Source organism: Typopeltis vanoorti, chromosome 5, assembly GCF_054136105.1.
Source record: "Typopeltis vanoorti isolate ZY-2024b chromosome 5, IOZ_Tvanoo_1.0, whole genome shotgun sequence".
In the NCBI taxonomy this organism is placed as follows: domain Eukaryota; kingdom Metazoa; phylum Arthropoda; class Arachnida; order Uropygi; family Thelyphonidae; genus Typopeltis; species Typopeltis vanoorti.
In genome coordinates, this window is record NC_143553.1 from 34,649,270 (window position 1) to 34,662,758 (window position 13,489).

The following is a 13,489-nucleotide window of genomic DNA, read 5'->3' on the forward strand; positions in this document are numbered from 1 at the left end:
CTATACCAGCTTTATTTATGTTATTCTCTATATTCGTATTTAATTTGCCATCTTCACTAAATTGTCGCTAGTGAACATAGTGGAAGATTTGAGCTGTGCTAAAGAAAAAGTGTTTTCAAATAGTGTACAGTGTGGCTTTTTTATCATAAATTGTGCTGATTTTGTTTATATTGTGTTTTGCTAGTTGTTTGTTTTTACTGCTTTTGCTCTGAAAATGGCATCTGTAAGGAAGCACATGTCATTGGCATGGAAAGCTTTGGCATGAAGATCAAGTTCTGCTTTGATTTTTCCTAGTGGATGCGTTGTAAAAATTCATGTATGTGCCGAAAAATGTGAAAGATTTGCAGACTCTTAGGGTAAACAAAAAAGAAGGAAAACATTAATGTATGTAAAAAGTGTGTTGATAGATTAGAGGCGATTAGAAATGGGAACAAGAGGTGGGACCATAATAGAAGAGCTTAGGCAAGAGTTAGTGAAAAGGAAAAGCAAAATAAAAACATCTGGTTTTATTTTGCTTTTCATTCTCATTCTCATCTAGCTGATGAGAATGAGAAGGAGGAAGTTCATACTACAAAGAAAAGATCAAAAGATAATCTAACCATTAAACAAATAACCTCATGCATTGCAGAGAAGGAAAGAGCAGGCATCAAAATTAAGTGATACTTGTGGGCACAAATTACATAGTTGGTGAAAAAATGAATGTTGATAGAGACTTGAAGAAGTTGTTGCAGCAAGTAAAGGATAATAGTGTAGTTGGAAAAGTCATTAGCATGTTGCCCAGATATGACAATAGTGAATTGAGAAGAACAGAGATAATGAATAGTAAGATGGCTGAGTTGTGTAAGGCAAAGGGGATTCGGTTTGTAAATCAATGGAGCGAATTTGAAGGAAATTTGGAATGGTTGAAAGTTGGATTGCATTTGAATGGTTTGGTGTTGGGCATTTAGAAAAGCTATTGTTTTCTGAGAAGGCACAGAATCAAGAAGTTAATGTAGCAAACAATCAGTCTACTTGTGAAGCAGGATAGCAGAGCTAAAAAGATTGTATGAGAGGAGGAGGAAGATGGATACATGGTTGAAGATGTAGTTGCAGCAATACAAGGTGATGGAATGCATAAAGGTGAGAGACAGGTATGAATGGAAATCAGTCAGGATCATGGAAATGAAAGTGGTCAGACCAAAGAGAGAAGTGTGATATAGCAAAAGACACAGGGATTGTTATGTTTCTACACAAAATGTAAGGAATATTCGAAATAAGAAAGCTGAGTTTGTTGCATTGATTGAGTCAGTATGTCCAAAGATAATTGGTATATAACCTTACATTCATGGTTACACGGTGATCAGAATTCATTATAAAAATTATGGAAACAGCTATTGTTTCCATAATTTAATATAAAGAAAACAACTGTCACTTTTCGACATAATCTCCCTTTACTTCAACACACTTTTCACATCTTTGAATTAACATTTCTATGTCGTAGAAAAAATAGTCTGTACTTTTGTCTGCAAAATGGCCTAAAACTGCATCTTTGACCTCATCATCATCTGTAAATTTTCTTCCTCAAAGGTCTTTCTTCAATTTTGAGAAGAGGTAGCAGTCACTAGGTGCTAGATCTGGGCTGTAAGATGGGTGTTCAATCTCCTGGAAGTCACAGTTCTTCACTGCAGCCTTCGCAACAATAGTCATATGGACTGGAGCATTGTCATCAAGCAGGTGAACACCATGACTCAGCATTCCTTGTCTCTTCTCCTTTATGGCATCGCACAGTTTGTGCAGGAGTGAAGCATAACATTCTGCATTCACAGTGGTATTCCTTTCCTTGAAGTCAATCAACCTTGGCAGTGCTTTGCGCCACTCCATGGATTCCCTTCTGGAAAGAAGATCATAATAAAGGACCATGGTTTCATTCCCAGTGACAATGGATTCCAGCACTTTTCTCTAATTCCCTAGGCAAAGTTCTAAAAAACTTGCGTGACAGATAGTACCATCTATTGAGAGCTTAGTATACCAGTTTCAACTCTCTACCTCCATCATTCAGTCAGAGACACTCATCTGACTATAACATAGCACACTAATTAGCTGTAATGTTAAAAATTGAGTCCTGCGCTGTGATAAAGTTTGTCACCAAAGAAGTGCTATCGAACAGCAATTGGAATTCCCATTTATGGGGAATCTTCTCCTTCATATTCCATCGTGAAGGAATGGGCTAAACAGTTTTGCAGGAACAGGTCACACAATGCTCCTGAATTGAAGAGAGAAGGCAGGGCATTGACCGTCATGTGAAGCTTCTTGTGAATGATGCAAGAGATGGTTGATATATAAGTCTCAACCTTGCTGAGATTTCTTTGAGCTTCAGCTGTCTGTCATTACGCAGTTCCTCCTCAACAAGAGAGACATTTCCCTCGGTCATCACTTCCACAGCCCAACCATCAACAGGATCGTCTTTGATGTTCTTCCCCCCCCCCGGCAAAACTGTTTAGCCCATTTCTTCACGATGGAATATGAAGGAAAAGCTTCCCCATAAATGCCATCCAATTGCTTTGATAGCACTTCTTTGGTGAAAAACTTTATCACAGCACAGTACACAATTTTTAACATCACAACTGTTTAGTGTGCTACGTGTTAGTCAAACGAGTGTCTCTGACTGAATGACGGAGGTAGAGAGTTGAAACTAGTACACTAAGCTCCCCATAGATGATAATATCTGTCACACATGGCATTTTAAAATTGGCACGAATTTTGTATGTCAAGCAATTAATTTTTGGAACCTACCGTGTATATCACTAGCTAACACTTGTTTCAAACTAACTCTCGACTCTTTTGACTCCACATGACAATAAGTGATTATGATATACTGCTGCTGAATCAAAAATATTATTATACTGAAAGTTCACGATTAGGATTACAGCATGCTTATTGATTCTGCCATAAGCATAGTTAGATATGACAACAGCCCATAAACTTACTGTTGTCCACATATGGAAATCTGTAGAATATTTTAAAGACTTTCGACAAGCATACAAAAGCTTCTTACAAGCACCACAAAATTTTTTTCATTATCGTTTTGTGATAAAATAATAATGAAATAAGTGGTAATGGTTATCAGCAGGGTGTTTAAAAAGACATGAAAAATTTTAAAATCAAAAACAGAAATCTGTAAGATCCTACTAAATTTAAGAATAGGAGTCCTTGAATGGCTAAAATTTAAACACATTAAAATTAAGTTTTAATGTTAATACCACATTAATTTCTCTCTCTCAACATACCTAGTTTTACAAAGAAGCCAACAACTATAGTGTGAGAAACAAACAGCCATGTGCCCACCTTAATAAGATGTAAAACTGCCTTTTGTTGCAATGACTGTAGCAATCCTATGGGGCATAGTCTCCACAAGCATATGAAAGCAATCAACGGAAATGTTCTTCCTGTAAGCAGGTAATGAGATCCTGTACCGTTGTGGACATCCGTTGACCTCACTCGATGCTACAGATCATCCCACAGATGTTCAATAGGATTAAGATAAGAGATCTGTGGTTGCCAGTCAAATGTGATAATATTCATGCCCACAAACCATATAGTTACAGCAGCAGCAGCCTTATGATATGGTGCACTGTCTTGCTGAAAGAGACAATGGGCAGTTCATAGAAATGCCAAAAAAAGGAGAAAACGTTGCATTGTTCAGAATGATCAGATACCTCCCTGAGTTCAATGTTTGTGGCACAACAAACAGAGGCCAAACCAGAAAAAACAGCAACATACCATCACACGCCACCTACGAATTTCATAGTTGGGGTTATGCACTCTGGTAAGAGACATTCACCACACATCCATCCATCTGCTCAGTAAAGGGTGTGCGATTGGTTGCTCCATAACATAGCTTTCCAAGCTTCCATGTCCTACTGTACATGCTCTTTGAATCACTGATGACAACACTACATGTTAGTTTGGGTGATGCGGGGCTTGCATATTGTAGTTCTACCATGGAAACCCATGTTAGAGTGCTAAAAAGAATGATGGATTTTGCATATTATCCTTTATACTCTATGGTCTCATTAGGTGAGTGTGGTGGGTTGTCCACTGTAGGTAGCACTTGCAGTTGACTTCTTGTGCTTCCACCTCAGTATGGTATCACTGATTGTTGACTTGACCTGGGATGGCCCAATTTGTTAACAATTTGCCATAGAGATATGCCTGCAACATGGTGTCGTATCTCTTGCAAACTCCATCCTTCTCACAGCCATTTCACCCAGACAGAGGTGCCCTAATTTGGGAGCATCATATTCCTCCAATTTATACCAGCTGTAAACACGTTACTTGTTGCATGGCATGATGCACCTTGCCCATGGGAGTGTTTGTTGACTTCTTTCCAAGCAATATATATATATATATATATATATATATATATATATATATATATGTTAAAGATACCAAGTTATTTTAAATATAAACCTGGTTTTTTTTTTATTACTCCATTTCCCAAGTAAGCAAACAGACAAGTCAGTCAAGTTTGCACCTGCAAGTGTTGCAAGTCAAGCTGACCCTGCATGTAGTGCAAGTCCAAGGCAACTCGTGGTAAAGGTAGAATAAGCTCTGATCAATATTCTTAATATTTACCCTTAATGCAAAGCAGATCTCCTGGAGGAGATGTATGATGCTATGTATTAGAGGCAAGGGTCAGCTAGACTTGCAACACTTGCAGGTGCAAACTTGACTGACTTGTCTGTTTGCTTACTTGGGAAATGGAGTAAAAAAAAAACAGGTTTATATTTAAAATAACTTGGTATCTTTAACATACATTATGCCCAAGGTAAAAAACTTTCTACATCTATCTCTCATCCTGAGATTTTTATTTAATAAGGTCAAAGCACCTTATGGTAACTTGGGTTTGCAAAATATTTATAACCTCTGTATTACTTAAAACTTAGTATTTCTTAGCCTGGCTCCCACGGATGAGACCTCAATAAAGGTCGAAACCGGTCTGGGTAGTGGCCCCTTGCCTTTAATACATAGCATCATACATCTCCTCCACGAGATGTGCTTTGCATTAAGGGTAAATATTAAGAATAGTGATTAGAGCTTATTCTATCTTTACCACGAGTTACCTTGGACTTGCACTATGTGCAGGGTCAGCTAGACTTGCAACACTTGCAGGTGCAAACTTGACTTGTCTGTTTGCTTACTTGGGAAATGGAGTTAAAAAAAAAAAAAAACAGGTTTCTATTTAAAATAACTTGGTATCTTTAACATATATTATATCCAAGGTAAAAAACTTTCTACATATATATATATATAACTAAGGTCTGATTTGACAGTTTCAATTCCCAGCCACCATGTGGCTTTTTTTATTCTTTCTTTTATAGGAATGTGATATGGCACACTGATGACTGTACACAGATCAGGTCATCATTTGGTCCTACAAGATTCTACAGGAAAGAAGCAGAGGAAATCTGAGTCATTTGTGATTTCAGCTGATATAAAGAAAAAGCTTTTTCTTTATATCTTTATATGATTAAACATCTGATGTTTATCAGGAAATGAATCCCAGACATACTGAAATAATTTTGGAAAAATATAAGATAAAAAAGCAAAGTTAACAAAATAGTAAATATCTACCAGATTTCTGTTCAGGATATGGAATACTTGTTACTAACACCATGTTCCAACACAAATATGCACACACCCTCGATACCGCAAGGTAAAAGAGGGAAAGGAAGATGAGATAAAACAATGATATTTCCCTACTGAGTGTTCCTGGTAAGATTTATGCAAGTATACTTGAGAAACAGTTGAGAAGGATTGTGGAAGGGAAGCTTGGTGAAGAACAAGCTGGATTTAGGCCAAAGAGAGGCTTGTCAGGATCAGATTTTCACTTTATGACAAAATAGTTGAGAAATCATGGGAATATAACAAAGATCTGTATTTAAGTTTTGTAGATCTGGAAAAGGCATATGACAAGGTGCCAAGAGAGAGAAGCTATTCAAAACACTACAGTTGTATGGTGTTAATCAGGCATTATATCAAACAATACTTAGTCTTTGTATGAGTTGTAAATCAGCAGTTAGAATTGAAGGAAGTACACTCCTTGGGGGTATATGTCAGGAATTTGATGATGATAATGATGAAGTAAATTCTGGATGTCGGGAACAATTACTCTGAAAAACTTAAATGACACCATCAATGACAGAACAGTGGTGTAAAGAATTCAAGAGAAATGCAAATCCAAAGTACACTGTGGTAGAAAAGCAATCAGAAACTGAAATACAGAAAGGCAATTTTGGAGTAAATGATATTTGACCAGAAATGGTAAAAAAATAGTTACGGTAAAAGTATAAAACTTTTACAGTGGCTATACTGCATAATTCAGATTTTAAATTTGAGATTGAGTCAGGCTCTCGTAGTACCTATCTATAAAAAGGGAAACAAAACAATGTGAAAATTACAGAGGAATTTTCATACTGACAGTGTTCCTGCTAAGATTTATGCAAGCACACTTGAGATTAATAAGAAAAATGGCTAAGATTAATAAGAAAAATTAAGGAAGGGAAACTTGGGAAAGAGCAAGCTTGGTTCAGGCCAAACAAAGACTATTAGATCCAGATTTTTACTTAACAGATAAGAGATTATGGGAACATAATAACACTCTTTTTAAGTTTTGTAAACCTGGAAATGGCTTATGTTACAAGACAACTATTTGAAATAGTACAGTTCTATGATGTAAATGGAACATTATTAAGAGTTATATATATATATATATATATATATATATATATATAGCATATACTATATATTTTTTGAATAATGGTTTCACACACATGTAATAGAAAACTGAATATAGTTTATTATAATTCTCTTACGTGTAAAGACGTTATTCGAAAAATATAGTATGTCTAACACATGTCTCTATTAAACAACTAATACCATATTTACTAGAATATAACTCGCACTTTTTTTTCCCAAAAATTAAAGTTAAAAAATCGGGCGAGAGATATATGCAGTGCTTTTTGGAAAGAAACTAAAGTTTTTCAGGAAAAAATTAAATAGATGTTCATACAGACAAATCGGCCCTTCAGAACATATGCAATTTACAGACAATGAATACATTTAAATTTTAATTATCAATGTTATGTACAAGACTGGCCGCTCACCTTCATCATGCAACATATTTGAATCTTTAGCGACAATGCTGTAATTACATTCAAACAAACAATTTCATTAGTGCTTGTCCTTTTATCATTTAGGAATCATAAGATCACTGTGATTTAAAAAAATCTGAAAATGGGTATGACTTACCAAGAATCTACTATTCACTGTTGCTACTACCAGTCTTGCATATGATTGGTGTGGTATTAACAAAAGGTTGCACGACTCAACGACAAAGGCAAGCTGATGATTGTTGAGTTGAAATGCTGATTCTCTTCAACCAAATTCCAAAATATCTGAAACTTCCATAATAACATTCAGTATCTATTTCTTAAGATTTTAAACTTTTTTTTGTGAATGAGGTATATGCCACACTTTTTCATTTCTTTTTTCGTTAAGTAATATTAGGGGTGCGAGATATACGCAAGGGCAAGTTATATTCGAGTAAATACGGTAACATATACTATTAAGCTGTTGTTACGTATGATTACATACTTAATAAGTTGATACATACCATTAGAACTAAATGAAAGATGTACAAGAAAATAGTTTGATGAGAAATCAGATTGCACACAATCTCCTATATTATTCATCATCTGTATATCTCCATAGCGCAATTGGAAGAACGATGGCATGCTGCGCCCTTCAATTAGAAAAGGCCTAACTTCGATTCTCATCATGACGAGAAGAATCTTTATATGTAGTTTTTCAATCGAAGGTGAGTTAGCCAATCTCATACGGAGGTAGCAGGTTTTTTTCTTCCGTAAGCTTGGGTTTTTCATCCAGCATATAGACAAATCGACCCTTCAGAACACATGCAATTTACAGACAAAAAAATACTAGTTGTGGTGGTGGTGGGCAGTAGATGGCGTTGATGTAGATGATTGGTAGTAGAAGTTCGGTGTGGTGGTGAAGATAGAGAGCTGTAGGTGTCCTCCCGCAATGAGTCTACTGACTCCTTGGAGGTGTCACGAATAATAATATCTCATGCTATCAAGGAAACTGGTGATATTAAACTCAGCTTTTTATTTTATACAAATAAGATGCCATACTTCTAAATAAATCCAATGCAAGTTTTCAGGCATTATAATCAAATGGAATAGCTACTGTAACAAATTTGGTATGTTATCCACCTTACCGGCCATTAAAGATCAAATACGCATCCTCAAAAGCTTCATATCCATCATAAATTTCAATGTAATATCAATGGTATTACAATTTTAATATGCACTTCGCATCCATGGAAATGTGGACGTATATATACGTCCTGGCCAGTAGCGTGGTTAATCAGCAATAAAAGACAAAAAAAAATAACATTAATATTTGCAAGAACATAAAAAAAAATATTAATTACATTTTTAATAGAAAACCTGTAGAATAAGTAAAATATTTTAGCTATTAAGGAACAAGTTTTAGTGAAGATAAAATAAACATAGAAATAGATAACCAAATAAACAAAACATATGTGAGGAGTCAAGTAAACAAATTTATAAGAGATAAGAGAAAAATTAGCTGAAATATTAATCAGCAGTATACAAGACAATCTTCAAACAAATTATAACTTATGGATGTGAAAGATGGGTTAGAAATAAAAATAATTGATTAATGATTAGAGACTGCTGATAATGAAAGTTCTAAGAAAAATCAGAATGTGAATAGATGGAATCAGTGGCAGAATTATTGCATGGACACCTCCATGGAGTCCTAAAACTCATCTCCAACAATGAGTTTTAGGACTCATCTCCATAAACTATCAATGTAATATCTATCGTACCTCTCCTTGAAACCATTAATAGACAAAGCACTCACAACCAACTGACTCAGGCAACCCATTACATTTGTTCACCACTCACCAAGTGAAAAATCTAATCCTTAAGCCCTTGCTAATGACACTCTTACCCAACATCAAGGGATGTTCTCTTGTTCTGCCACCTCTAGCTAAGTACTGAAATATTTCCTTTATATTAATCCTATAAAATCCTTGAAGCAATCTCAATGTTTCTATCATATCCCACCCTTTTCACCTATCAACCAACTTTTGCAATCCACAAACCCTCAATTTCTCCTCATTGTGTAGCCATTCCCTTTAACCAACTTAGCAATGTCACTCAATTATAAAAAAGTTAGTAGATTACTAAGGCATGACTGACCCTTTACAAAGTCATGCTCCCCCTCAGAGTATTATATTATTATCCACCCAATCCTGAATTCCCTTTTTGACCAACTTTTCCAGTACTTTTGCCAGAGTGAGACTTAAACAGCCTAGTCAAAGGCACTTCTAGTTCCCCTGTACATTCTCTTAAAATGCAAGCTGACATCCCACAGCTGCAATATCCTGACTATATCCAATTCATCAACCTCCATTCTCTCGAGTCTCTGTCACCTCTGCCATAAGATTATCTTCACTTGGATTGCACAATGATCATTCAGTAGCTCAACAATTTCATCTGGTTCTGCCTCTCTAACATCTACACTCATTAAAGTTATCCTTCCATAGTTATTATTCCTCCTATTTGCCACATAGTGAAAAAACTCTTTGGGATTCTAATTGACCTGCTCAGCTAATTTCTTCTCATAATCTAATTTCGCTTTCCACACCTTGTACTTTTCATGAGTTAGTTGGCCATTGTTCTCCTTATATACCTTCCACACCTTTTTTTTTTCCTTTTTTTTTTTTGCAGCTCATGCTTAATTGACACTTTCAATCCATCTAACTCCTACTCAATTTATCCTCCTGACCTTAGGTATACAGTGTTATATTACTTCCTCCATATGTCCCTTGACTATCTCACATGCATTGTAAACATCCTTCCCTTGTAGATCTTTAAGCTATGGTACAGCTTCAAGCTGTCTTCTAAGTGTATCATAATCACCTGCCTTGTAGTTTGACATATACTCCTCCTTAACTGACATTTCCACGTTTTTCTTTCTCCCAAATCAAGACCACACAATCGTTTTCTCCCACTTGGAGGCAATGTACAACCTTTGTTACAGACAACTCTTCTGATTCTATAATTAGACTTCACTTCACTTTCCACTCCATGTTTCTGAAGTTGAAGTCCCTCAGTAGTAATTACTTGACTTGCACTCATTGTATTAATCTGCTGCATGTCTGCCACATCATTCCTGGCCTGTAGCAACAACCAATTTTTTCTTTTGTCCTATTAGCCTCAATCTCACATCACATTGACTCAACAGAACTGCCTGCCCAACTGACTCCTATTCTTGTTGTATGCAATTCATCAGCTATCATAAACAGTTCCCCACCCCGTCCCATTTACTCTATCCATCACATTCTATTCCTGTAACTATGTCCTCTGATGTTAGCCAAGTTTAACTAATGCCTATAACTTTTGGTAAGGCTGTATACTACTAACCGATAAAAAAAACTCCTCTCTCTTATTCCTGATACTTCTAGCATTAGTGTATAGAAACTGTAGCATCCCCTTAGGTCCCCCAACTACCTTTACATCCTGAACTGACTATCCCATTCAAATCATGTTAAAAAGTGAAGATAATAGAAAGGAACTTGACATCATTAGCATTCAAGTAATATGCGAGCTAATCTGAGGTGGGATGGTCACTTAAACAACTTCAAGGGAAGGACATCTGAAATGACCCAACTTCAGTAAAAGTCACATAGATTAAGTCATAATCATTAAATTCCTGACATATGCCCTCAAGGGGTGTACGGAATATTATTATTATTATTCAGGCCTCCATGGAGTCAAAAGACTCATCGTGGGAGGTCCTTCCTAAGAACATAAAGTCTATCATACCACTCCTTAAACTCATTGACCGTTCTCACCCTCACCACTCCATCAGGCAATGCATTCCACGGCTCAACCACCCTCCACGCAAAGAAACCACTCCTCACCCTCTTGCTCACAGTTTCCTTTCGTAACTTCCAGGGATGGCCTCTTGTCATCACTCCATCCCACTGTTCAACCAAGCGAAAGAACTCCCCAGTGTCAACCCTGTAACCACCTCTCAACAGTTTAAAAGTCTCAATCATATCACCTCTCCTTCTTCTATCCACCAAACTCTGCAGTCCACATTCCCTCAGCCGATCCTCATAACTATCCTTGTACAGTCCTGAAACCATCTTTGTATCCTTTCCACAGTTAATTTATCCCCTTCAAATCATAGGGACCAAATCTGAGAACAATAGTCCAAGTGTGGTCTGATCAGAGACTTATACAACGGAATGATCACCCTCTTATCTCTCCAGTGTCCTTCTCATAATTGCAGCAATCCTCTGTGTTACCTTCACTACCTTTGCAATATGTCCCCTAAACTTCAGGTTTCTATCACTCATCAACCCCATATCGCTTGCCTCCCCTACTTCCTCTAGTATAACTCCTCCCATAGAGTATGTATGCAGCATCCCATCGATGTTTCCCAAAACTCAAGACCTTACATTTTGCTGCATTAAACTGATACCCCCATTCATTTGCCCATCTATCTAGATTATTCAAATCCTCTTGCAGGGCTACCACATCTGCACTATTACTAATAATCCTTCCCAGCTTCGCATCATCCGCAAACAACTGAATATCCCCTTGCAATGTCATTGATATAAAGGTTAAACAATATAGGTCCTAGTACTGAGCACTGTGGGACCCCACTTGTAACCCTCTGTCTCCTTGAAACTGCTCCACCATACACAACTCTTTGATACCTATCAGACAGCCAATCCTGAATCCAGTTGACTAATATGACATCCAGACCCATGTGCTGCAACTTAAATATCAGCTTATCATGTGGCACCCTGTCAAATGCCTTTGCTAAGTCTAAGAAAATTGCAGTATATGCCTTTCCCTCATCTAATGTTCTTGTAACTTTATTATAAAAGGCTAGCATATTGCTAAAACAAGAGCGCCCTTTCACAAATCCATGTCGACTCTCACAGATAACATTACCCTCATCTGCCCAATGCTGTATACGGTCCCTCACTACTTTCTCCAAGATCTTAACAACTACTGATGACACACAGACTGGCCTATAATTAGACACTTCCAGTCTGTTACCACCCTTATGCAATGGCACTATCTTACCTTCCTTCCATTCCCTGGGCACCTTTGCCGAAGCCAGACTTTCATTGAAAAGCCAGGTTAAAGGCACTGTCATTTCCTAGCACATTCTCTCAAAACTCGTGGTGAAATACCATTTAGTCCCAAAGCTTTATTGACATCCAGAGTACTCAGTATCTGAAACACACTCTCCTCTTGTACCTCTAAACCTCAAACCAGCCCTATCCCTCTAGCATTAAAACTGACTCCTCTAGGATGAAATACTCCAATAAAGTGTTCATTGAACAATTCCACTATGTCCTCTGCATCAGTCACTCTATTCCCATTTTTATCCCACAGTCATTTTTCCTCCTACTGGCCACATAGCTAAAAAATTCCCTAGGATTTTCTTTGGATCTTAGGGCCAATCTCCTCTCATATTCCAGTTTCGCTTTCCTTACCACACTAGTCACTCTTCTGGCCTGTGTCTTATATTCTTAATGCATCCTCTCTTCACCTGTCTCCTTATATCTCTTCCATAGCCTCTTTTTTGCATGCAATTCCTGTTTAATATTGTTTGTCATCCACTTTACTCCAAAGTGTATCCTCTTCTTCACTCGTGATATACAACTTACCATTGCTGCTAACAAATATTCTTTCACAATTTCCCACGCTAATGATATCCCGGCCTTCCAATTCCTCCAAACTTCCCGAAGTTGACGTCTAAGACTATTATAATCACCTGCATTATAATTCCACATAAGTTCCCGTCTCTTTGATACTCCTGCATGTCTATTCATTTTCCAAATCAAAACCATATGGTCACTCTCTCCAACTGGTGGGAGAGATGTCATCTCAGTTATTATCAACTCTTCTGATGCTATAACCAAATCCAAAACTCTTGAACCTCTTGTTCCCTCTGTTACATGTTGCCTAAGACATTTGTCCCTCAAGAATTTTAGAAATTCCATTCACCTATTACTACATGCATCTTCCTCTCTCCAATTTATACTACTGTAGTTAAAATCTCCCATAACAATCATTCTTCTTGCACTTGCCAAACTTAGCTGTCTAAACATCTCCTGGTCCCCATCCTCTGTGCTCCTGGGTCTGTAGCAACACCCCACTAAATATCCTGTCTTGCCTACCTCTACCTCACACCATATGCTCTCAAAATCATTTGTCTCACTTCCTTCCAAAGCCTCCACTCTTAGAGGACATAGGTCATCATTTATCATAAGCAGTACCCCACCACCACGCTTTCCCCTCCTATCCTGACGAAAAATGCTATACCCAGCGACTTCTGTTCCTGTTATTATATCCCCTTCTGTCAACCA

At 37.2% G+C, this 13,489-nt stretch overlaps 1 protein-coding gene across 5 annotated transcripts in view; it reads right to left on the reverse strand.

Annotated features, from left to right (window-relative positions):
- Positions 1-13,489, reverse strand: part of mRpL35 (mitochondrial ribosomal protein L35) — a 72,934-nt gene that overhangs the window by 18,468 nt on the left and 40,977 nt on the right. Inside the window, exons 3-4 of one of the 5 annotated variants that reach the window (XR_016548302.1) lie at positions 7,291-7,442; positions 7,146-7,183 (exon numbers count right to left, since the gene is read on the reverse strand). The exons of 2 other annotated variants lie outside the window; for them this stretch is intronic. Coding sequence is in view for 1 of the 3 variants with exons in the window: in XM_090392341.1 (XP_090248467.1) it covers positions 7,146-7,183 (38 nt within the window). In the remaining 2 variants the exon portion in view is untranslated. The remainder of the gene's footprint in view (positions 1-7,145; positions 7,184-7,290; positions 7,443-13,489) is intronic. 2 more of the 5 variants (XR_016548301.1, XM_090392341.1) reach the window with 2 other exon arrangements.